This window comes from Dysidea avara, chromosome 8 (assembly GCF_963678975.1).
Source record: "Dysidea avara chromosome 8, odDysAvar1.4, whole genome shotgun sequence".
NCBI classification, from domain to species: Eukaryota; Metazoa; Porifera; class Demospongiae; order Dictyoceratida; family Dysideidae; genus Dysidea; species Dysidea avara.
Genome location: NC_089279.1, coordinates 34,066,164 through 34,093,143, shown reverse-complemented (window position 1 = coordinate 34,093,143; position 26,980 = coordinate 34,066,164). Strand labels below are relative to the sequence as shown.

Genomic DNA, 26,980 nt, shown 5'->3' with positions numbered 1-26,980 from the left:
TTAATAATTGGAGAAAATTTGAATTCTGTTGTTGTCACTATCAGCAACATAGATGTCACCATTCTTATTAACAGCTATCCCATCAGGACATGAAAATTCACCATCACCAGATCCACAAGATCCAAACTTGTGTATAAGCTTTCCCTGTTGGTCAATTATCACAACTTGATGGTTATAAGTATAAGTCACTAAAACACATCCATGTGGGTCAACCGCGATGCCTCTGGGAAATTTTAGTCCATCATCATCTGTTGTAAACTTGCCAGTGTAAATGCCATCTAGTGTAAACTTGTAAATGCAATTGTGTTTATCATCAGCCACCAGTAACTCATCATTACTAGTAACTGCTACATCATATGGATTGCCCAACTGTCCTATTCCAATGTTTTTTTGAAATTTACCACTGACAAGGAAAACAGCAATGCGATTGTTACCAAAGTCAGCAACATATACTTTGCTATTGTGTACCATGAGACCATGTGGACACTTTGTTTCACCATCCTTAGATCCACATTTGCTGATATGAGTCAAGTAGTTACCTTCACTAGAAAACTTCCACACTCCTGCTTCGGTAGTAACATACAATTGACCCTCATCATCAAATGCAACTCTATTAGGTGGATAACAATACCGACCATCACTGGATATACATGTAATTTCCTTGATCAACTTATCTTCACCGTCATACAGACATACACAGTCATTGGACCAGTCAACTATTGCCCATGTGCCATTATTACTAAACCTAATCCCATGAGGTCCACCCATCTTACCATCATTGTTAACTATTTTACTGGGCTTGCATAGTGAGGTGTAATCGTGGGGAGCCACAATGCTATAAGGGCTTCCCTTTATGTGTTCTTCATTGACGCATACTGACACCTTCACTTCTCCAACTTGGTGTAATTTAAAACAAGCCACATAAACACCATCATTATTTTCGGAGACTATAGTGTTATTGATTTCTTTTATCCGAACACTCACTTGATCTTCACTCTCTCTATAACAACGATCACCATTGCTGTCCCTTGTGATGATGGTGAACTCTACCTTCTGACCAATAATGGTGTTCTTGGGAATATCTATAACTCGACACTGTTGAGGATCTGGTGCTTCAGTTGATACAGTGATCTCCATTAAATCTACTAAATGATGATCTTGAAGTATTCTACTGCCCTTGTGATAGTCACTACAACCATTACAAAGGAACAAACTGCACTTGGGACAAAATGCTTTTATTGGATTATACCTGAGGCATTCATTGCATTCAACTTCTGGTTTAACATTTTGAGGAGTATACTTTACTACTAACTGGTCCATCATATGATTGATGATAAAAGCATTATCAAAATCCTTTACTCCTCCTGTAGGAACTTTCCATTCCTTTCTACACTCAGGGCATGTGATCCAAGAGTCTTTCTTCCACTGCTCTAGACATTGTTCACAGTAGGAATGGTGACAAGGTAGATACTTGGGCTTCTTGAACAACTTGCTACATATTGGGCAGGAGAGAGTATTGACAATTTCCTTTAGTTGTTTGGCAGCCATTATCAATATTGCAATAGCTAGTCACTCTTTCTAAGATTATAATTTACAACAAAACAATGTTCAAAATGTGATACAACTGCTATTTCAGGGTAGGACATGATGTCATAACACGTACAATTTTGCGTAATTTAATTGAATTCCAATGATAATTATGAGATGAAAAACTTAATCTATCAGCTAGTTGCATCATTGTAGACGCCGAAGTCGATTGCATTTACTACTAACAACTAAGAATACAGCGAACATATACACAGATACCTGAAACTAAGATCAGAATTTATTCTAAATAACGCTCTATTACAAAATTCACCGTAATATCGCTGGGGCTTAGTAGATAAAACGATTTCTTCACTATTGAATTACTATTTCTGACTATAAATACAACGCTAATCTTCACGGTTTACTAGAACTTAACCCTATGGCAAAATGTACAGTACGCATACGTCACGCAATTATTGTGACGTTATGTCCTACCCCCCCTGATTCCAGGGTATTTATACTGAGTTTAAAACTGCTGACAATTTAGACAGATGTGCATATTTTGCTGGACAAGAATTTTCAGGTCAGTTTAATAAGTACATTGTAGCTAACTGATTTCTTTGATGTGAAAAGTTTGATGTGAAAAGAAGTGTCGATTGCCTGTCAGCATTAAGAATGCAGCTTCTCTATCAGTGCCAAAGGTGATCATTTTTTTTTACTCAATATACTAGGCATGGGGGCGTGGCAGCATCACGTTTTCGTATCATTAACTCGCATACGCGTGTGGACGCCATTTTGAGTAGAAAGTGACGTTCTCGTTCTAGTGGAGTAGTCTTCAGCGGCATGCGAGTATTCTAAGTACGTATTTCCCTGAACTTAAAGACGAAGAGAAGAAGTGTGCGAATAAAACTATAAGACTGTGGGACGTGCCAAAGATGCAGTTTCGTTTATAATAGACCGGTGGACGAAGACTTTTGCTTTACATCTACATGTCATGTACTTTGCTGGATTCCAGTCACAACATCCATCAGAAGTGCAAAGCTGGATCAAAGATGATTGTATTCATCTGGGGAGCCTATATACCAGTAAGTTATTTTAGCACTAATATAATCAGGAAGCTGCCATTACTGGCAGTGACCAGAGTTGCACGAGCCATCAGTTATTCACTAATCCAGCTATCTTTGTGCTATTTATAGAGACCTTCAGCTTAATCTCCCGTGATTATTGTGCCATTCCTCAGGTAGGGTTTCCAACTCAAAATATGAAAGTGTCTCTTTTTGTTGTTTTTGGCGATTTTCACACAGGCTGACCTTTAAGATATAACAAACAACCATTTATTTGTTGTTAAAATGCTTTAGCACTTGGTATCAGTGTAGTTTTTAGCATGCGTAAATACTCAAAAAGTGGTCACGTGACCAGCAATTCAATAGGTGATATTCAAACAATAATTATGGCTAAAACCAGTTCATAGGGTGAACTAGGACACAATTGTCATGTTTCTTACCTCAGTAACATTTTCTACATCTTGTAGTTCCGTAGCATGCACAAAGTGTGTAACTCGAACTATTGTGGGATCTTTGGTCACGTGACCACTTTTTGATCATTTACGCATTCTAAAACTATGCTGTTACCAAGCGCTAAAGATATTTTAACAACAAATTAACACTTGTTTGTTGTATCTTAAAGGTTGGCCTATGTGAAAATCGCTACAAATAATATAAATGAGCACTTTCGTATTTTGAGTGGAAACCCTACCTCAGGTCTCTAAAATGCCTACCAAGACCATGTCAGACAGGTTCAAGAGATTGGCTTCTTTCTTAGTTGTTTTGTAAAGTTGCATGTAGAAAGTGTTTTATTATGTTTCCTGCGTAACCCTATCTGCTTAACAACTTTGTGTAGTAGCTATTCAGTTGCTGGTTTGTATTGTCACCACTTATGTACAATGAAACCTCTATTATCCGACACTCATTGTGTCGATTAATATTGAGTCAGAGGATTGAGTATAGTACATACAAAATGTTTTTGGTACATCACAATAATGTCAGCTTCTATTATTTACAGAGGTGTCAGCAAGAGTACATAATATGTACTCTTGGTGTCAGATTAGGGAGGTTTTACCACACTACATGGGCTGTATTATGATTGATGTCCTATAGCCTGGGATTGTTAAAGTGTAAGTATTTTTATTATAAACAATTTTCCCTCCTTCACAGTGGAGGGTGTCAATACTGAACAAGTAGGCAGTCCTATTACACCTATTTTGTGACCTCGCAAGTGGTCTTGCAGTGTTATTTACTGTCCCAGTATTGTAAGCTAAAGACTGTTGCAATGTTGAACATCTTGGCAGTTATCATTATCTGCTTTGTGTTGTTGCTGCTGGGTTGGTATGTCAGTGGGTACCACCAAGATAGATTCTGGGCTGGATTTGAAGTAAGAACATATTATGAAGCTAGAGCTAGGGATTATAGCAGTAGTTTTTGCATTTTAAACCATTTCATAAGTATTTTTATGCTGTACTGACAAATCCAATGAGCTGGAGACAATTCGTAACGAGAGAGATGAGCTACAAGCCACAGTAGATACACTAACTCAAGAGAAGGCTACTTTACAAGAGCAGCTACAAGCAATGCAACAGGCACTAGAATCCAGTAAGACAAGAGTGAAGGAGATTTGGAAGATGAGCTATTAGAAAGGGCAAGATGGTGAGGTGACCCGGCTCGATAGTTGTGCCACCAACAAGAAGACCAGGTGGCGAAGATATATGCTAAAATCAAAAGATTGATCAGTTGCAGTACAACTTGCTCCATGACCACAGAAGGTACTGAAATTCATTTATAATGTCTATTAAATTAATATTCCCATCTGTTTAGACGCCACTAACATCTACCTCGATATAACTGAAGAAGACACTATAGTCAACTAATTCACTACTGACTTAATTTATATTAATTATCATAATGCTAATGAAACAGATTATATTGAACAATATTACTGTCGCGGTGTAACTAAGAATGGGCATCAGCCGGCATATTTACCGAGCCATCACAGTTCCTTGCCTGACCACCATCAACTTCTGCCCAACTATTAATGCTTTAGTTAGATTTGGGCAGCACACAACTCTAGTGACAATCTATAATAGCACACAAGAGTTCATGTCCATCTACTGGTGGTGTGAAAGGACTTTCCCTAAACACAGTCTATTAATGTCAGCTTGTTACTGTATATTAATTTCTCAACAGTGCTTGCAACAATAATGTGGTACATAAAATGCTCACCCATGGATCATCATGACCGTGTGTCCTTGGACCAAATGCTTAAGCTAATCAGTTTGACTTTCACCGTCTACTCAGACTTTTGTTTTCGTCTGAAGATATGGGTGTAAAGGTAGTACACAGTTAATGTATTGGAGTGGTCTGTCATTCTCCAGTTTTCCATCTTAGGTATATAAAGTTATAATAATATGAATTGTTCTAACTAGCTACATATACTCTTGTATATGGAAGATCTGATTTGAGCTTAAAATCTATAGATACCCTAATAGAGCAGTCACCATTTTAACAACAGTCAAATATTATGGACTGAATTCTGAAAGTTTGAAGTCATTCTCAAATTCTTTCAAAGGGATAAATTTCCTGTGAGGCATACGCATATTGTATACCCCCAGCAGATCCTCATATTTGGCATGTTCTGCATATGAAAAGCGCACTAATTATAATGTGTATGTACCCTCAGATCACTGGCCCTGCCCTTCCTCTAAAAGTTATCTCCTCTGCCTCTCAGTGTAACACATTACTACACTCTACCATCATACCAAAAAAGTTAATTACTCGTACTCATGATAATTGTGAGTAGCTAAATCATGCACATCAACATAAAAATGCTGATACAGTACATAAGCAATTAATATTGATTTCACATTTCAACAATTATTGTGATTGAATATATATGATGTCAATGATAATTCTTCACCCCTTAGTACCTCTGTTTGGAGCACTGCAAGAACTTTCTAACACTTAGTGAGGGCGCTACCAGCTCACCTATAAGAGCATATATTTCAGATGTGATATGAACTTATATTGCATGAAGTACAACTAATATGTGGTGTATGCATGTGAACATATCCATGTGTGTACAGTGTTACGCATTTGTGACAGAATTTTGGAAAATCAACCATGTGGGTGCATTTGACACCTAAAGTATTTAATGATCAAATAACAAGCTTTATAGTTCAAATCAACTTGTTAACGATTGTAAGCCATTGCCAATACCTTGAATTACCAGAAAATTCTTGAAATATTTTTAAAACTGTATCCTACTCTTAATAGCAACTCACCAAACATGAAAATTCTAATTATTTCAGGCACGCCCATATGGGTGACTTTCCAAAATTCGGTCACATTTAGTGTTGTCTTGTGCTTGTTATTAATGTAAGTGTGTGCCTGTAGCTATGTAGTAAAATAAAAATAATAGTTAATGTTTGTGATCTCTTTCAAAATCCTCAAAAAAGCATCTTGTATGTGCTGTGAGTGGCAAACCAATTTCCTCAGGACATTACGGCCACTAGTGGCCATAGCAGGTTTTATTCATTGATAAATTAATACAGAATGATTGATAGAACAGTCAGGCAATAAAATACTCTAATAGAACAATCATCAAAACAATATAGCTGAATATTTATATCTCTGTCTGAAACCACTCCCAGATCCCAGATCCCAGAGTTGCTATATCAAGATAGTAACCACAAGGCAGAATTCATCATACATCCCAATAGCTTGAACATTGAGTCTGTAAATTATACAAAAGGCACATCCAAGAAACTACAAGTATCTGTAACCCCATGCATGTAAAAACAGCTCAGCTGTAGTCCATGAAATGAACTGGTAACTGAAAGAGCTGATATCTGAAGCGGCCAAGAATCAATGTTACTACAACTGACTATGATTACCGAACATAGTTGAATGATTTAATGTTACAAGTTAATAATTGTAGTTAGTTGTATCAACCTAACTTTTATTCTTGGCCGCTTCAGATATCAGCTGTTTTGATTTATAGTTACTTTTATTTGCCTGTTTTACAGCCAAGGTATTCTTGCATTTTCTTGGTAAATCTGGTAATCATAGTCAGTTGTAGTAACATTGTTCTTGGCCACTTCAGATATCAGCTCTTTCAGTTACCAGTTCATTTCATTGAGTCTTTTTCTACAGCTGAGCTGTTTTCACATGGGGTCAGATATTTGTAGTTTCTTGGACGTGCCTTTTTACACCAAAGGTGTTTTTGAGGGGATTGTCTTAACAAAACAAGATGTCTCTCTCCTGCAGGACCAGGTGTCCTGCAAACCTTCAGCACTTTGCTGTAAAGCCTTACTAAAGATATCAAGGAGACAAGCTGGCATAAATGACTAACTAGTTGATGCTGCTGCTGCTGCTGCGAATGAGTTATTGTAATGATATTTCACACCAACTACCCATGCCACCATCAGAGTTCATGTTGAGCATGGCGCAGACAATTGTTCAGTCTATTTTACTGATACAGAGAATCAGATCATGTGTGAGAGAATCAAAATTATTTTTCTGTAGATAATAATAATAGTAGCTAACCATTGTGATCCTGTAGTAATAATTATTATTGTTTACGTGTATCCTGTAGTAGTACCAAAAATCTAAGGCCTGATTCTGAGGATCTAGCCTATCTCGATGTGAGTCTCATCACTGCATGGTGGTCACTGACCATGCCACTGTATCAAAACTAAATACTGACCAGTTGAATTGACACACAAGATTCAAGTGCAGATTATAATAAACACTTATTCTCCCTTTGACTGACATCTTGACTTGTTGCAGTTTAGACAGTACCATTTATCTTTCAGTAATGGCTGACTGCTACTTGTAGACTCAAGGAAACCATTCAATCAGGGATGGTACAACCATGCAACTAGTTAATCTGTTGGCAACATAGCACCATCTTCTTATAGACTCCTGATCACTGTCTCCATCAAGCACTTGCAATCTACTTTGAGTGTGCCAGGGTAAGTAGCTATATCATTGTCATAGTCACTGTATGTGGCACCAACAGCACTAGTGTCACTGGCTAGTAATGAAGAATTTCAACAGTGGGTTCATCTTAAAGTTTCTATGATGCACCAGACTGTTCACTATGTAGCTATATTATACTGAGGTCTGGGCAGCAAAACACAACAGCTATATACAGCAAAGCCACGTCTAGTCCAGCTATGCATGTACAACTGATGTACATTTCCAGTCTCTTAGTAGTTACCCACATCAGTGATAAGCTTTGAGAATGCTTATAATAGCAGACAAAAACAAGATTCTTCTGTCTGACCCTCCCAATGTTTGTGGCTAAACTGCATTGCTGATTACAAGCTACTTACCAACTGAAAAGAATCCATCTAAACAACCATTTAGATTCTTTTCGGTTGTACTATTTGACCATTCTGTTCTCCATTCCCACTGTTTCCAATTGCCTCTTATGTACTAGGGTAATTTTTGTTTTAGTTGTAGTCATATTTTCTTAGTTTCAATTAAAAAAAAAATTGCGTCTGCACGTGCATATGCAAGTTAATGATGGGTAAACGATATGCTGCCACGCCTCCTGTATATCCTCTATACAGGCTAATAGTAGATGTCAGTCACAAACACATTGTGATAAAATTGTTCATATATAAGATCATGAAATTTGTACATAAATAATATTGATGGATGACAACTATTGCTAGTCATTGGGATAAATCTCTCTCAGCCAGTCTTGTGGAATGTACTCCTCATTGTCCTCGTAATCTTCAAAGTAATTTGCAATACTGGGATGGATTACCTGTTAATGATATAGCACAAATAATTGAACAGTACCAGCACAATACAGCATGGTAGTACTTTATGGTAGGGACGGCAATGGTTTGTAACTTTCCAGCCAAAAAACTCCATCAAAAAACCAGCCTTACAAACTAAACACAATATGGATGTATTGGTCCACTAAAAATAAAAACCAGTCTATCAAATGCACGAAACTGTCTGAAACATTCCCAGCAAGTTGCTACAGATTTGGACTAACTGTTGCATTCGACAATGCTACAAGATAAAGCTACACACCCAATTCTTTCACAGACAATCATCATTGGCATTCGAGAAGTGCCTATTGGCTTTCCGAAGGAGGAATACTGTGTGCAATATGGTGCTATACCTTTTTACCTCATGGTCTGCTTCAATCAGTGACCACAGCTTTGTTCTACCCAGGAAGACTAGTGCTCATTTGTGGTTCGAATCATCTACCGTATAGAGGGAAACTTTGAGCTTTGGCAAATAGCAAGCTAAATTGCATTTGGCAAAATAAACTTTGGTGAATTTAAGCTCAATCCATAGCCATAAAGATGCTTATCTGCGGGTTAAAACTTTGGTAAATTTGTAGCAAATCGTCAAATTCGCCAAAGTTTTCCCCCACCAACGTTTCCCTCTATACAAGTATTGGGTTACCAGCATTATTCACATAAACATGATTCGGCGTAATTTTGGGACATTCCCTCTTTCACGATTAACTCAAACAGGCATCACACACCTTCAGGGTGGAGTGTCACAGACTATTTCATTAATACCACATCAAGAATAACTCTTGCAATGACTGGGTATAAAATTAGCCAAACGAGTGGAAGAAATTTTGTAACATAGTGGAGACTGTTACAATATGAAGTGAAGAAACTAGGGAGACCATCACCTGATGTGCAAATTGAATCCCTACTTTAGACATACTGCTGGTTTACTGACATTTACATCTAAAGTAGGGATTAGATTTACCTGTTAGGTGATGATCTCACTAGTTTTTCACTTTCTATTGTAACAGTTCCTAATAGGTTGCAAAATTCCTAATTTTTTCTTTCCACTTGTTTAAACAGTATGCTGAGGCTTGCAGTAACTAGCAAATTCATTGTAGTTTGAACTCTGTGCACTGTAGCCTTAAGCTCTGCTTCCGCTGATGTTAATATTCCATTTAATAAAACAGAATTGTGTAGATGTTAAGCATTACTATGGCACAAATAGGTGGGCATGGCTCCATGTAAGTAAACAAGTGTTTCTTACCAGGTATAGTTCTAGGGGGGTTGTCAGTTTCCAGAAACCAGTCAGCTTTGTAAATCAAAAATGAGAGAATATCAATATACTCTAATAGAACAGTCGAAGCCAAAATCACTAAGAGATTACTTATTGTACAATGTGGCCAAACCTCACAAATTACTTACCAATCTCCCAAAATTGCTTTTCCAGCATCTTTAAGCATGCTAAGCTTCTTTAAAGATAACTATTGCTTGAAACTTTAAAGTTTTGGAATTTCCTTGTTGAGGCTTTGTCAATTTGCCATCCGTATAGCCAAGAAAAGAGCCAACTTATCAAATGTGAAGGCTGGGTAATAATCCAAGTGACTTAACCAGTTCTAAGACATATCGAGAGGTAACGGATTCAATCCACCAGAAAATTTTTCTTTTTTAAAAAGTTAATGCAGAAACTCTTATGCAGCAATTTAACTTTTCTTTTACAACACATGCATGGTTAGAGTACATTGATTTTTACTTATCCCACTCTCCTAATTTATGGCAGAGGGAGGGATGCTACCCTAAACTGTTGTTTAAGGGTTCCATGATTTTATTCATATTTTAAATTATTAAAATCTTCACCAAAAGAAACAACACACTACTCACTTCCATGTCATCATCAACTATTATGATGTTGTCCTCGACAACGTATGTTGTTTGAGGTTCAGGACGATCCCTAATATCTACAAGCACTGCATAATTTGCTCTTTTCCTCCATTCCTATTAAAATAATACCGACATCACAAAACTAAACAGTATGAATAATATCAAGTGGGAGGAAATGGGAAAGAATATCTGAACAAACAATTGTGCTCATAATTTGATAACAAAATGAATAGGAGCCAACTACATACTAAACACATGCATGCACGCACGTGTACTCACTACACACACACACACACACACACACACACACACACACACACACACACACACACACACACACACACACACACACACACACACACACACACACACACACACACAAACATACTAGTTTATCACTAGGATGGTTCCGCTTTATCCATGTTTCAGGAGCCTGTAGAATTATTAACATGGATCATGTCAGTAATTTGTGCAGAATTTTGTCCCTTGAAATAATTTCTGCTACACGCTTACATGTGTTTACATACACAGCATATCTTCACTCGGTAAATAACAAGTAGAAGAGAAAATTTTTAAGTTTGATTAAGAATCATACTGTAGTGATGCACCGACAAGAGGTTTTGCTGATTATCCGACATTAAAATTCATATAATGGCCGATACCAAGAGTAAATAATGGAAGAGTTACTCTTGCCGATACCAATAGTTGATCCGATATTCACGTATTTTACAAAATTGCCATCGTTAAATTTTTATGAAAACAGTAGCATCAGGGTCATCAGCTAAATAATCTGCTAATAATTACCAATACCAATATTGCTGATATTCTGCTGATAAACCGATTTCCGATTAATCGGTGCATTACAGCATTAAAAGATCATAGCAATAAAAGTACTGTAAACAATGGAGGTGTAGGAATCTTTAATTTAGCCAATACATTTTAATCCCTTATTCAGCCAATACCCTAGAGATTAAATGTCCACTACTATATCTTCAGGTGTAAGCGACCTCCCTTGTTTTAATACTTTTATGGATATGATCAACTTAAAATCCCTAATTTTTTTGCTTACCTTTTTGTAACAGTATTTTGATTGGTTAACCAACACAATTGCGTCAAAAGAAAGGATGATGCCACACTTAATGTTTTTATCTGAACATGCCCCAACTACATATCAAATACCAAAAGTGAAGTAGCCATTACGCTTCATTTTCAGCTATGTTCAACCTGTTACCATCACTCTACCAATATTGCTACTGAAAAGAATGACACAAAACTACAAACACACTGAGATACTAAACTATGGTATGAAGTATAACAGCTTCTGATATATTTTCCTTATGCGTATAGACTCATTTGGATAGTCCGTGTTTCTGTAGTGACTGCAGAGGCGCTTCTTGCAATGTTCTTAGTTTGTAGTGCTGGTACTTTTTTGTAGCTAAAAGGCTCCAAAAATTATTATAGTAATTTTGTCCAAATAAATGGATTTTGGTCAGCCGAATGCTGCATATAACTGGTAGTGGTGTGCGATACATCAATATTGTGATAATTTAGACATCGTTACTTATCAAATTTTGATATTGCAATTACAGTGTACTGATTTCGATATTTTTTGAATAATTGATATTTTGCAGTAATTATTGATATATCAAGATAACGTTATAGACTTTTGGTATATATGTGATTGCAAAATTGGGCTAGAAATGAAGGTCAGTTCTAGCCATTAAAAAAAAAAAATCCCTAGGCTTTTTACCAGTGGTACAGTATGCAATAGTTTTAGTGGCATACCTATAAATACCACACACCCACACAATTTAGTCCACCTACGCAATTACTTAATTTTGCAAAAAAACAGCGCCAGTTAACTGTACGACTCTGTTTATGCTTGACTGATACATTAAGAGGATTTCTGTTCTTTAAGAAAAAAAAGATATACTGATAGTATCACCTTGCATATTGGATCCCATCCGATGATAATGCCACGGTAACCATGGATCCTGTGCTTCATCACCTGACCTACTCTGTATCTCACATGAGCTGGCCGAGGGTCCCGTGGATCATGCGATCTTGCAAAATAGTCCTTATCAGTTAGAGACTACAGTGTATGAAAAACAAAAGACATATACTCAGGAGCTTATGAGCCGGCGAAGGAGCATGAAACCGAGTTCCATGAGAATCCAAATTATGTCACTGTGCTTGTTTTACATCATGCACAAATGGTGCCCCAGCCGCACGAAGTACAGATGAGTTCGCCACCATCGAAGAAGAGAAAGACCTTGAAGAAGACTCAGCCAACTTTACCATTGCCATGTGTCACTGGTCATGCATAATTTCATATACGACTTCAAATAACGAGATTTTACTTTCCTTATATGGAAACTAATTGGTGATTGATTTGGATTGTGATGGCACCTGGCAGGCAGTGTAAGTTTCATGCTCCTTCGCCGACTCATAAGCTCCTGATATACTCTAATTAACAGTGACAAGGTCAGTATAGTGCAGTACAGTCTAGAACAAAAGGGTGTGATTTTCAAGTACAGTATATTTTTTAAAAGTTGACACAGTACCTGAAGCTGATTACTGTTCTTGGCTTCTTCTTCAACTGCTCTACTGGTATAGTCATGACCTGTAAACACACAGTGACAATTTACAACGTACCGAATAACATAAATTATGGTGTAAGGGAGGTTGGCTACACCTGCAGATATACTATCGGACATTTTAATCCCTAATGTAGCCTATACCCATGACTGAATTAGGGATTTAAGGTCCACTAGTATATCTGTAGGACTTGGCGACCTCCCTAGTAACAGGCTATGATCAACTTAAAATTCTTTATGCTTGTTTGTTTACTTTTTTGTAACATAATTATGACTGGTGAATATACCACATCAAAAGAAAGAATGGTGTCATACTCAATGTTTTCATCTGAACGTGTACCCCAACTATCAATTATTGAGAAAATATGCTTCATTTTCAGCTACGTACAGCTTGTTACACAGCAACAGAAACAAAGAAATATACAAGAAGCGCCTCTACAATCAATCCAGTCACTACCAGTGACAATTGTAGGGAAGCCATCATGTGCTACCGCAAATTGACACCTTGAGCTGTCAACGAAGAGAAATGGAACACAAAATAGGACAAATGTTATACTATGACGCACACATTGTACATACTATGGTATGACAAAAGGCACCAGTCAAGATGAAGTGATGTTTAATAGTGAATAAATCAAGCCCGCAGCTTCTAGCCATTTAGCTTGTCTGAAGGACCAGGCAGGCAGGCAGGCAGTTAGTAAAAAATTCTAAACTTAAAATTTTATAGCAATTTATGGGAAGCAATTCGGGTTGTACTGAAGGCACTTTCGGACTTTATACCTAACCAATACTGCCAAGGCACTATGAAGACGTTGTGAGGCTGGTTCCTGGTCAATATTTTAGTTAGGAAGTACAAACCACCTAATATACAGTACTTCAGTAGCACCAAAAATGCTCCTCTGAGATTGAATATTAGCAACATACAGAAAATACCATGTGATATAATATGGTGATACTTTTCTCCTATTGTATCAGCACATGAATATCTCTACTAAAAGGTTCAAATAGTTACAGGCTTACCACTATTATTGAAAATGAGAGTCAGCGATGGGTTGGCCGATTTTGCAAGAACAAAAGTTGCATGGCTTACACATTGATAATGTACAGTACCATAGTATTTTGACCAGCAATATGTTGAATTTAGTCAGAAAACAACTGCCAATGGCAAATTGTTCTTCTGAAAAGAAAAAATATATGCATCTGGGCTTTTACACATCAAATGATCTGCAGCCTGTGGTTAGGTAAGGTTTGACCAAAGATTTAACTCTCTGTATACAGTGGAACCTCAGTTATCTGAACCTCTTGGGACCAGGGGTGGTGAATAAGTCTGAAAAGTCCGTACCTCTGAAACTGTGTATAAATAACTTAAAATAGCATATAGAAAAAAAATTAAATTATCAGTATTTTCAACTACCCTAATAGAACAGTCACTACTCTAATAGAGCAGTCATTTTCGTAGTTCAGTTTACCAAGAATCCAGATAAGTGGGGTCTGGATAACTGAGGTTACACTGTATACAGGTGCCTTACCATGGGACATATACAATCAGGAGCTTGGTACAACTGTATGCAAATGTAACGGATAGTTGTCCAGACTTTCTTCACCATAATTATTATATATAAGTACCGTATATTCACCATTCTCATTAGCATCATCTCCTAGTAACAACTTGCTTATAATCTGGGCAGCAGAGTTCTTAAGCTCCTCAGTGCCACCATCTTTAAGTAGATTCCATACTGGGTCATCCTTACGACCTCTCCTCCCTGCCTCACCATAATCCCTCTTCTTGGGGGCCATCAACAGGTACCTCCAGTTGTGGACATCACTCATGAAGTAAACTGTGTCTAACAACTGAGTGGAAACGTAGTCTATCGCCTTCTGATACCTGTGTGACCAGATTTATATACCAGCATGACCAGTTTTTATATTCCTGTGTGACCAGATTTATATACTGGCGTGACCAGTTTTATATTCCTGTGTGACCAGATTTTGAGATATAGAGTACAGTGGAAAACAAGGTCACACACTGTTTCTCAAGTCTCATCCACACAAAATTTGGGATTTTATGCTGGCAGGGTGTTCTTTATTAATTTTCCAAAACATTGCAACAGCAGACTACCCGTTACCATAAAGACCTTCTAAAGTAAACATTTATGGTTTACTGTCTATATTGAGCAACAAGAGACATTTTCTGTGAAAGAAACAATAGCAAGTTTTCTCAGCATCAAATATCAACTCATTGTACAGCTCAAATCAATAAAACCTATACATCAATGGATTCACCTGTTCATGGAAAGATAAAATCTTGTTTGGGGTTTGTACAGCAAAAGGCATGTGAGTTTAGGATGCCAATTTATGACACAGTAGAAATAAAGACCGCCATGTCTTTGTGCACATGGAAATCACTGTACTATGCATTTTATGGTGAACAGATTGTTCCATTTTGTATCAGTCATGATTGAGTCAATGATTTATTGGCTGTATAGTTTAAATCTATTGCTGTTCCAACTTTCCAACTCTATAATAGAGGGATTGCACACGAACCGTATTTTCGTAAAATGCTTAACAACCGTTGCTTGTCAGACATTTGTGAGGTATGCAAGTGAAGGCTACAGCCATTCTCAATGGTTCAGTGTAGAACGAAAGAAGTTCACTAGGTTAGTCGCTTGTATAAACTAGCATAGCTGCTGTCAAAACTTTACCAAGTGTTAACATTCCAGACTAACGTACAAAAATCTGTCCGACTTAGAGCTAGATTTGTTTCTAACTAACTTTTGACAGAGATACTGTTTGTATCCCAAGGGTACTATTATTATTTTTGTCTAAAAATAAGGCTAAAACCATTCGAATAGTGCCGCACTGTGGTATTACTTGAGGGTGAGCTACTAATATTTTAAAAGTGCCACTACTATAGCTATTCCACATTATAGTTTTATGAAACAATCACAACATGTTGCTACTTACTTCTTCTATACAAGACCTTTCTTTTACTCAAGTCTTTGTAGCACAACCATGTCACACCTCGTACTACGTGATCAATTTACTAACTAATATCCGGAATTTCAATTATGTGACAGCCGTTCAAGTTATACCAGGACAATGCCTTCCTTAAATCAAGATGGAGATTAATACTAAAGGTATGAGAGCAACAGTAACGAGTAATTACAAAAGTATAGTGCGGTACTATTTGAGGGTGTGGCACAAATCAAGTAAATACAGTAATCATAGTGGATAAAATAAAGTGTGGTGACCAAGTAAGTGTATTCGCCCCATTGTGTACCATTGAAAAGTATCACACAAATGTCAGACTAGCAACGGTTGTGTTTTTGTAATACGCACCACAAACCTCTTCACGTGCAAACCCTATATTCCAACATAAAGGGCTGGAACTTTGGCTGAATAAAATGGAATTCGAGGGATGCACAAAAATGACACGTTTCTTTGTTCAGCCCATCACATGTATATGTACGTGGTTAGCAACAGCAGGATGAGGATGAAAATCAATCAAGTTTATTGTGAGACCTGGTCACTGCGTGCAATATTAAACCACTAGTCTATGCAGGTAACTAAACACTATGGTAGAAATTTGTATTTAGTTAACTGGTTAATTAGAAAATTTATTAACATATACCATCACTAAGAGACGTCTCTGTACTACTGTGACCTCGACAGTGACACAAAATTAAAGCCGGATACAAATTCCATACCACTCACTCTTGTACTGATCTAGTCTGGTCACTTTTGTCTGCGGGATACAGGTATCCTATTAACATCTGCAGTGGTATCAGCGACATTAAAATAGTGACTAACACCAGAGGGTGCATGGTGAATGAACTCTAAATATTGCGCACCAAAACAAAATTGAATGTTATGATAACGTCACACTTATATGACGTAAGATCGGTGATTTTTTTGCTCTGGGGCGTGAACGCTGGTGCACGAGACAACTTTTCGGCCATTTTTGTCGTAGGAAGATCAAGACATGGCCAACCGTGAGCAATACGAATACAAGATAATATTGCTGGGTGAAGCAGGCGTTGGCAAGACATCGCTGTTCAACAGAATCAAGACGGGTAGATTTCATGACGGCCAATCAACTCAAGGCGCTGACCGACACACATACACCACTACTATAGGAGATGACCAAGTTAATGTGAGTCCAGTAGCATTGTTGTAGAGTTTGTAACAAGAGTTATTCTCCCTATCATACGATACGCTTTATCCAATTTGAGTAGTAATTCGAGCAATGAATATTATCAACATTAAAGTGATACAGTTTCCTTGCTTGTTGCAACCTGAGAGGCATTGAAGGGTCCTGTAGCAAGAGCTTGAAGCTATCACATTTGGTGCTAAATAGTGGTATTTGTATGTGTGTCTAGGATTTTTTGCCAGCGTATACATAACGTTATTTAGAGTTTGGCTATAGAGTGGTTGCATGTGATGTCACAGGTGTGGCGTTCAACTGAAACACGGTAAAATGTGTGGCATTTGTACAGCCAGGTTCTAGGAAAATTGCGTGTTTCCTTGTCCTGCTATTGTAGAGTGACTAACAATCAAGCTATGTTGGTGTTGATAATCTTCTGTTATCGGGTACTAGAGTAGCGAGAGCATGGCCTGTTTGCTTTCTGGCTACATGCCAAAAATAGCATGTATTTTCCCATGCATTTTCGAAACAGGTCCACCCGTAAGTTGGTATGGTGAGCTTTCTTTCTTAGTAAAGATGGATACCGTATAAACAGAAAATTTGACAGAAACAATATTTGACGAATTAAACAACTTGTCTATTTAAATTTGACGGTCTGTCTTGCTTGTTTGGGCCCATGCTAATCATACACGGACCACATTGAAAATTTCAGATGGCATCACGAAACCAAAGGATAGTCATAGCAGCTTGCAGGCCTTAAATTAACGTGCGGTCAACGGACAAAATCCTAACAAATAGCACAATGTCTGCACATAATTAGTTTTGGGTGGACACACATGACCTTGCAAAACCTATAGTGGTACCATAAAAGCTGATGTGTACATGTCTGTTTGTAGTGCTAACAATAACTGTCACTTGGTTGCTAGGAGATACTACACTTTCTCAAACCAAGGATTTACCAATGCCTCCTCCCCTTTGTGTACTGCTATCACCAGCAGCTGTAATGACCCACAGCCTGGTGATATATTGCAGCTATGTGGTTGTGTTTAACCTCAAAACTCTCAATGGAAATTCTCTATTCCAATTCCAGCAGTGTATAAAAAGTGCTCGTCTAGCTCATGTCTGTACAATTTGACGCTATGTCTGTACATTTGTGAATACGTAAGGACATTTGTCCTTGGCACCTTAAAAATTAAATTAAGGCCTGAGCTTGAGTGATAGCTTTGAGTTTTATAGCTGCATCCAAGGCCGAGACCACAAGTAAGGTAGCTACAGTAATTATCTGACACAGGATACATCAACGGGTGTAGGGAGAATGTGCCTTGCAGATGCCTCTAGCCTACATACGAAAAATCTGAAACGTGCAGGGAAATGACTAGCTGTAGCTGTGGGACCATACTTAGTAGCTAGTAATAATATATTTCAATGTTGGCTAGATCTTTATCAGAATTAGTTGCATAGGTTCACAAGTCTCATCCCTTCTGTGTTTTCGATCTCTTTTGGTGGATTTATATTTGTTTCAGTGAAAATTTGCCAACTACCAAATTTAATTCCTTGCCAAATTTTCTGCTTATACGGTAGGTATCTGGCTTTGTGAATGAACCAGTAAAAGGTGGAATTTTCAGAAACCAGACCTCATTCCTCTAGTATATTATTACCTTTATGATAGGTGAATGTAACACTTTAGTGGTTAAGCTATCTGTCCTTGCGCTGTGGCAGTAGAATTGAATACGCCATTTGACAATGGATTGTTGCCACACATTTTGCTAAGCGTGTCTAATGTAAGTATTTGTGCAACTGCTTTATAGATATGTTGCAATGAGAGTTGGTTTAAATTTTTTTTATAGCAACTAGAAATGCATCTATCGCTAATGCTGAAAAAGAAACCATTTTTTCCCCCATTTTACTGTTACCTGATATATAGCAATGAAAAGAAGGGAGTTCACCTACACCTGCAGTCCACTAGTATATTTGCAAGTGTAGGCAATCTCTCTTGTTTCCCTACTTTTTTCCCGTGATCCCTAATTGGAACTTGAAATTCATAATTTTCCTTGTTTTTTGTAACATTATTGTGACTGGTGAACCCGTGCACACCGCATCAAAGAAAGAATGGCACCTGAGTTTATTAGTGTATTTATCTGAACACGCACCTCAACTATTAATAATTACTGACTCAAAAAGTTAAGTGGCCAATATGCCTCTATGTTCAGCCTGTTACACAGTGTTACAGGCGAAGAACAGTAGGAGAAGGGCCTCTGCAATCGATCCAGTCACCACGGATAATATGGATGATTCGACGACTTGAAAGTGAAGTGGCCATTACACTTCGCTTTCAATTATGTTCAGCCTGTTTCAAAGTGTTACAAACGAAGAACAGTAGGAGAAGCACCTCTGTAGTCAATCCAGAAAATGCGGACAATTCCCATTTACAAATGTCATCAAGCTACCACAAATTGACATCTTGGGTTGTCAGAAAAAAGGAATGAGACACAAAGGAGAGTCCATGATGAGTGCACTGTACATATTGCGGCATGCCAAAAGGCACCTGTCGGGTTAAAGTGATGTCGAATGTTGAAAAAATCAAGCTTGTAGCCTTAGCCGTTATCAAGTTATACTTGTATGAAGGCATTAGTCAGTCAGTCAGTTAGGTAGTCAAAAGAAACTTCCACTGAATAAAAAAGTATAAAATTCCGTAGTGACCTATCTGAAGCGTTTTTGGCCATTCTGGAGACACTTTTGGGCTTCATTCTACCAAACTAATACTGTCAAGACGCTATGAAGCTATTGTGAGGGATTTCTGCTTAGTGAAAAGGTGCTACCCTTCATGATCTCTAATATACAGTACTACTGTACTGTATGATGAGCTTGAAATTCTTACATGCCTCCTGAACAATTAATTAGCTTCAAAAGATGATGTTCGAAGGTTCATAATATGTGACATTGGAACTTCGCATGACATTTGTTTACTAATGAAACACATTGAAATATCGCATGATAAAAAGTGCATCATTAGATTCACTTGCTGTATACTGAAGGGTAATATAGTTTCGTTGTTTCTTTACTGGAGTTACTTTCTGGTTGTGTGACAGATGGATGTAGGAATGTTGATGGATGAACCCACCTGTTCATGGTGACCACACCGAGTAAAGTGTCTGTCTTCATAGTCTGTTTCAGTCATGAGTTATGATAAAAGTGCCCATAATTTATTTGCCATATAGTTGCTGTACAAATCGCATTTCTTAGCTGTTCAACATAACTGGTACAGTCCACTCTAAACAGAATAAAAGTGAGCACAGCAAGTTGTCACTTAGCAGCCATCATTGATCAACATGGTATGTATCTATCCAGCACAAAGGCTAAAGCAATTAATGCTGCCCCAAAACCATATAATATCTGATCATATTTTGGCCCGTAGCATTGATCATGATGTTATGTACCTTGGTGAATGGTAAAAATATACATTCATTTACATTCATTTACATTCATTTACATTCATTGTTTAAGTGTAGAATGTGCTGAGTATCTCACACATGGTTGACTTATAGATGCACTGATGGGCTCTTGTGAAATGTGTGATGTCATAATTCGAACCCATATTAATCCATTTATTGTCCTAGTATGAAAGTACTTCTCCAGATTCTGGGGCTGGCATTGTATTTTCCAGTGATGCTTGTCGTTTAGTCAAATATAAGCTGTGAGCTTATTATACCATTGTATTTGTAATTGTAATTGAGGGGATGTGAGCTGTAAACTGATAGCTGAAACATGTATTGCACAGTTTAGATGGCCTAAAGTTTGTCAGGAACAGGGGTGCTGCCATTAGTCATGCCACACACACACACACACGCACACGCACACGCACATATGCGTACATGTACACACTACCACTAACAAGTTACACAGATGCGCCCACATGTGCTTATGTACTATTTTTCAGGCAAAGTAACAAGTATCCATCTAGAAAACACATTTTCAAGATTAGCTATTTAAATTCAAACCCACAATTAAAACTTCATGTGGTTGGTGAGGTTATAAGTACATTTCAGTAACTACCATTACATTGGCCATTAGGCCAACTGTCTACAAAAAGTGAGAAGTTTTTCTTCATATCTCCATGGGTTGCAAGTCACTCAGAACTGTGCTTGCAAGGCTTGGGGGAGACTGCCATGTGCCTTCGGAGGATCTGGGTGGTCTTTTTGTTATCATCAATCTTACTTTTCACTCCGTGGTGGTAGCTTACAAGTGTTTGGATTTGAAAACATTTTGCTTTATTGTTGGGACAGTTTAATTACACTTCCAACTTTTTTTCCACTAAGGTTCTGTAGTTGTAAAGTACACCAGAAATTTGCAGTTGCTACAGTGGGTGGTTCCTACCAATGCTCTGTAAACACTGAGTACTGTAATAGAACAGTTGGTGATATAGTCGCAATAATACTCTAATAGAACATTCAGATCTGTGTGTGTGTGTGTGTGTGTGCACTAAAGTCATAATATCTGCTCAGTTTGTCACATTATGATTTTGTTAACAGGTATCACTTTGGGACACAGGCGGTGGTGAAAGATTTAGAACATTGACCAACAATTTCTACCGAAATGCTGATGGAGCTTTCTTGGTCTACTGCTTGGAAGACAATTATACATTTGAAAACCTTCAGGAGTGGATTGATGATGCATCTCAACACGTTAATATGGATTCCTTCAAGTGGGCTCTAATTGGGAACAAGTGTGACCTACCCAATGAAGTAGAGAAATCAAGAGTGGAGGCACGCTGTGAGCAGCTGCAGACAAAGTTGTTTTATTCTGTCTCAGCTAAGACTGGTCATAACGTAATGAAGTCTTTCAATGACCTGATCAGTGCTATCCACAAGAAACAACACACCAGACAGCAGCCTCATACACAAGCACACAGAAGTGACAAAGTGCAGGTTGACAGTGTAGGCTCCAGTACTGGCAAAAAGCCAAGCAAAGGAGGTTGCTGTTAACCATGTATTTCTGTAATTTATTGTTGATTTCCTGTATTAAAAGCTGAGTTTTTATTGGATTTTCAATACACACATTAGCTTGTTCCAAATTAAGGCTGCCGCTATCATTTTGTATGGAGAGTACTTTAAGGTACATGCAGTGTCTATCTGTGTGGTGGCCTGCTATGTGTTGTACACCAGGGTTTTATAGATGTAGAGATTTAAAAGTCTGATGGAAGACGCTTATAAACTGCTGAATTTATTTATCTGGACTTTATATGGAGTGCCATGTGCAGTGCCTTTGTGACTGGTTGGCATGTTTGGAACACGTGACTAGCTGTATTTAGTTAATTTGCGGTTTGGTACTCCACAGACAATTATGTCGTTCCTCTTGTAAGACTTCACTGTTCTTTGGAGCAATACAGAGGAGCAATACAATGTATGTCATAACGTACGTATCTCAAAACCCGCTAGCTATATGGGTACCTGAACAGCATGACTTCTTTGAGACGAGGGTTAAGGTCACTAATTGCCTGGAGTTTTTTTTCTTTGCGTAGGACTCTGGCTAACATAGTGACGTCATCTGACTATACGTGAATAATGGCTTCATTCGAGGCTTCATCTCCGCCTGAGCCACAGAAAAGCCCTCGTAAGTTCAATTACAAAATAATTTTACTAGGAGACGTTGGTGTCGGTAAGACTTCACTGTTCAACAGGATAAGAACTGGTGAATTCATCGAAGATTACGACAGTGGTACGTCGTACTATGATAACATATACTACACAACCACTGTAGGAGATGATGAAGTGAACGTGAGTTGTTGTAGCTTGATAGTATAGCTATGTTATATACTATACATAACTTAAAACTGCATGCACAAGATTTAGTAGCTATGACCTTTTGAATAAATAATTTAACGTACATCAGTACTACCAAGATTGGGAAGTGTCCGTACGATTGGTTTGGCAGCAGCAGCAGCAGCAGCAGCAGCAGCAGCAGCAGCAGCAGCAGCAGCAGCAGCAGCAGCAGCAGCAGCAGCAGCAGCAGCAGCAGCAGCAGCAGCAGCAGCAGCAGCAGCAGCAGCAGCAGCAGCAGCAGCAGCAGCAGCAGCAGCAGCAGCAGCAGCAGCAGCAGCAGCAGCAGCAGCAGCAGCAGCAGCAGCAGCAGCAGCAGCAGCAGCAGCAGCAGCAGCAGCAGCAGCAGCAGCAGCAGCAGCAGCAGCAGCAGCAGCAGCAGCAGCAGCAGCAGCAGCAGCAGCAGCAGCAGCAGCAGCAGCAGCAGCAGCAGCAGCAGCAGCAGCAGCAGCAGCAGCAGCAGCAGCAGCAGCAGCAGCAGCAGCAGCAGCAGCAGCAGCAGCAGCAGCAGCAGCAGCAGCAGCAGCAGCAGCAGCAGCAGCAGCAGCAGCAGCAGCAGCAGCAGCAGCAGCAGCAGCAGCAGCAGCAGCAGCAGCAGCAGCAGCAGCAGCAGCAGCAGCAGCAGCAGCAGCAGCAGCAGCAGCAGCAATTCCATGAGGCACCCAACATTCAATGCAATGTGTGGAGGAAGTAGTTGATGTGAGCAAAGCTAACCAGAGTATAGAATCTCTGTCCTTATATTAGTTTCCCAATGTCTCAAAGTTCACCAGAGTTAATTTCTTGGTACAATTTAAAAAGTTTGCCTAAAACACCATAATACAAGCTATTTGCAGTCAATAAAAGCTCTTTTGGCAAAGTTTTAAGAGAAAAGGCTGTTGCACTACAGAGTTAATTAATACGCAGCTCATAGATTCTGAAACACTTGGTACAGTGGTATAATTTTTAAAGTAAGAGGTCAGTGGTTGAATTCCAACTGTAGAAAAATTTAAGACTACTTTTAGGAACACGTTTTTATGATGAGCTTTGACTGCTCTATTAGGGTATTTGAGAATTCTATAAGGGTATATCCATCTTTTCCATGGTTTTCATCCCCACTCTAAGAAGGATAATTTCAGTGAGGTAGTATTCTGGGAAGCAGGGGTTGTGAACCAAGGGAGAGGCTGGGCTTCAGATACTCATCTGCTGCTTATGATGTTTTAATTAAACAACACAACTGTGATAACTATAAGCTCTTATTAAATTTGAAATTGGCTATTATTCTTGTGATAAAACTGTAGCCTTCACCACCTTACAGGTGATGTTATGGGATATGAGCAAACCGCAGCATTTTCAAGAATGCAAGCCTGGCTACTTTTATAGAAATACTGATGGAGTCTTGTTCGTTTTCAGTGTAGAAGACAGTTACACACTTCAAAATCTTCAAGATTGGAATGAGGAACTAGTTAATTGAATTGATAATTTAGACTCACTTGAACAGGCTCTAATTGGCAACAAGTGCTTGGGATCTTTCATGTGAGATAGAGAGAACAAATTAAGGTAGTCTCTAAGGAGTTACAAGTGAAGTAATTTCATTTTGTGTCAGCTAAGACTGGTGAAAATGTTATGAAAGTATTCAATGACTTAATAGCTGTTATCCACCATCGCAGAACCAAAGAGCCGGAGGGGAGTTATACTGATACACCTGTCACAGATACTGAAACATCATCAAAGTGTATTTGTTGCTAACTGACAGCTGTTTGTCATGTTTGTATAAAACAGCATGGATACAGCCAATAACTTTAGTTTATTATATGTGATTCTATATGCTGGCAAAAGATCTATGGGAACTGCAGCTATTGAGGTTAACAGCTAATTTACAAACATTCACATGGCCATGGACTCTATTATGTGCACACTGCTCCTTATAGTGTAGAAGAGTTTTGATGACTATGTTCTATTAAAGAATAGTTGACTGTTCTGTTAGATATTTTTAGCAGTATTACCAGTTTTATACACTTCAAATACAATTTTTACCCTCTTGTTGATTCCTAGAAGAGACTAGCTTTTCCCCTTCTTGCTCTGTTTGCCCATGTGTACTTTAGATGCAACTGCACTTGTACTGTAGCTTCTAATAGCTTTCTAGCTAGCACATGCATAGTAAAATTTTGGAGTGGGTGCATCGTTAACTGCAAAATTCACACACTTCACCAAACTGAACTTATAGCATCTTTTAATATAGGAGTCATGTTACTAATTCCTATGGCTTCATAATGATGGTTTTCATTGATCTCTGCTTGCTTTCCACTCCCTTTTCTATCAGATGTGCTTGCGCTACTTACTGTAAGACATCATCTCAAGTTAGCAGTAAAAATGTTTGAGGCCAAATATTTGTACAACTCTACAAAATTTGAATCTAGTCTCTTGTTCCATGTATATGCTTCTTAAACTTCATCATCTGCTATTTGTAACAAACAGTATGGGTTTGAATTACTTGTTCAAATAAACTATTGTAAAGCGTATCTATTATGCTTAAATTAATGCTCAATATTTACCTATTATGCTTAAATTATGCTCAATATTTTTACCTCAGTTCCCATGTTTTTCTAATAACTTTGCACTTTATGGAAAACAGTAAGCACAGACTGTAAATCCTTGTTTGTCAAAATGCATGTCACAGAAAAGATCGATATACTCTAATAGAACAGTCAGCTTTCTGATAATTTTATTAGAGTTACTGACTGTTCTATTAGAGTATATCGATCTTTTTGTCGGATATGTATTTTGATAAGCAAGAATTTATAGCATTGCACAAATTTTCTTCCTATTATGCTAGCATTATGCTCAATGCTTTCAGGCACCTATTATGCTCATTATTATGCCAGCATAATCGGCGGGTCCCTAGTATTTATATGAAAATGTGGTTATGTGAAGTGTACGAATAATGAAGCAATTGCATTTTAATAAGATATGATGTAATTAATTTCATAAGATAATAATTACATCTTGCACGTTGGAATGCAGACTGCCTTATTTTTCAATGCACATTTGTGCTTGTAACATGGTACAATAACTTCTTGGTGGATGCTACCAAAATTTGAGAGAAAAAAATCTTTACAATCACAATGAAATGTCTGCTGGAGCTTTCAAACATTTTGTTGGAGATTCTTATGTTTTTTGAGTTAGATATAATTCTGTGAAGTTGATTTTATATTGTATATTTTCAATTGTGGGTTTTAAACTCTTCATCTCATCTTGATACTTGACCCAGTGTTACTGTAGAAAGGTTTTGTTGAGGTTTCAGATTGACCTTATAGATGTAGCTAGATTATGAAAAGCTGTAAGTGAGTGTGTATCTCTATTTTTGAAATAACCAGTTACCGTGATTCGCTTATGATTATGCAATAATAATCATCTTAACATGAAAATTTTAATCATGAAACTCACAGATTTTTATTGTGCGAAAACAAAGCAAATCATGATTATAAGTTTATACACATGATGTCATACTTTGTACATAATGCAATGGTTTCTCAATCTCAACTGTATAATAGGTAAGATCAATAGGTAGCTAAGAATACTCAATCTGTCCTACGGGTATAGTGATCCACACACACTGCAACATCAAACAACTCAGGGATCATTAAAATTAATGGACATTGCCTGTGTTACTGACCTCCATCTTTTGAAGATGACATGCCACATTTGGGACTAGTACACATTATTATCATAATTAGTTTGATGCTCAATGTTTTTTTCTCTAACCTGTGGCAAAAAAGAAATATTACATAATAAGCCTTTAATATTGGCTGACCTGTGTAGAGATGTATGCATCCCTTATGAATGGTTAGTGTGAAATATGTAATATCAGTGGTGCATGGTTTTACTGTATTGTGGCTGATGCTCTTAGCAGCTTCATTTATTTTCAACACACAAAATTACAACAGTTTATAGCATGTACATGATTATTTTACAGGTTGCACAAAAATACTGACTTGGTAAATCTCATTCAAACAATGGTGATACTCTACATAGTTATAGGGCAACCACAAGTAACCATGGTGACACCACCAACAATAGTCAACTATGTAATATAATTATATATCTGCATGAACATGAACATGTGTCCTCTCTTAAAATATTTTGGCACAAGCACTGTATAATTATTTACAAGTATCTATGTCTTCCTTTTATGTAAATCACTTGTTGATTTTAAAGCATT

At 37.9% G+C, this 26,980-nt stretch overlaps 3 protein-coding genes and 1 long non-coding RNA gene across 5 annotated transcripts; 2 read left to right on the top strand and 2 right to left on the bottom strand.

The window, feature by feature from the left end:
• On the bottom strand, positions 1-1,548 carry LOC136264964 (tripartite motif-containing protein 2-like). The gene has a single exon (XM_066059728.1). It carries the CDS (start codon positions 1,546-1,548, stop codon positions 1-3), a length of 1,548 nt encoding a protein of 515 aa, XP_065915800.1.
• A 568-nt stretch (positions 1,549-2,116) lies between these two features.
• On the top strand, positions 2,117-4,518 carry LOC136263479 (uncharacterized). Of its 2 annotated transcripts, XR_010704663.1 has the most exons (4): positions 2,117-2,767; positions 3,288-3,957; positions 4,217-4,345; positions 4,398-4,518. It is a non-coding gene; the product is annotated as an uncharacterized lncRNA (long non-coding RNA). The 2 variants fall into 2 exon arrangements; XR_010704662.1 differs by having other exon boundaries at positions 3,288-4,345.
• A 3,651-nt stretch (positions 4,519-8,169) lies between these two features.
• Positions 8,170-16,696, bottom strand: LOC136263215 (uncharacterized). The gene is made up of 7 exons (XM_066057716.1): positions 16,537-16,696; positions 14,460-14,707; positions 12,790-12,848; positions 12,171-12,317; positions 10,614-10,658; positions 10,226-10,339; positions 8,170-8,355 (listed from the first exon to the last, which is right to left on the bottom strand). The coding sequence occupies exons 1-7, from the start codon at positions 16,644-16,646 to the stop codon at positions 8,257-8,259; spliced, it is 822 nt and encodes a 273-aa protein (XP_065913788.1). The 5' UTR covers positions 16,647-16,696; the 3' UTR covers positions 8,170-8,256.
• A 30-nt stretch (positions 16,697-16,726) lies between these two features.
• Positions 16,727-22,007, top strand: LOC136263216 (uncharacterized). Its single transcript, XM_066057717.1, has 2 exons — positions 16,727-16,975; positions 21,496-22,007. Exons 1-2 carry the CDS (start codon positions 16,805-16,807, stop codon positions 21,946-21,948), a joined length of 624 nt encoding a protein of 207 aa, XP_065913789.1. The 5' UTR covers positions 16,727-16,804; the 3' UTR covers positions 21,949-22,007.
• Positions 22,008-26,980: the final 4,973 nt, after the last annotated feature.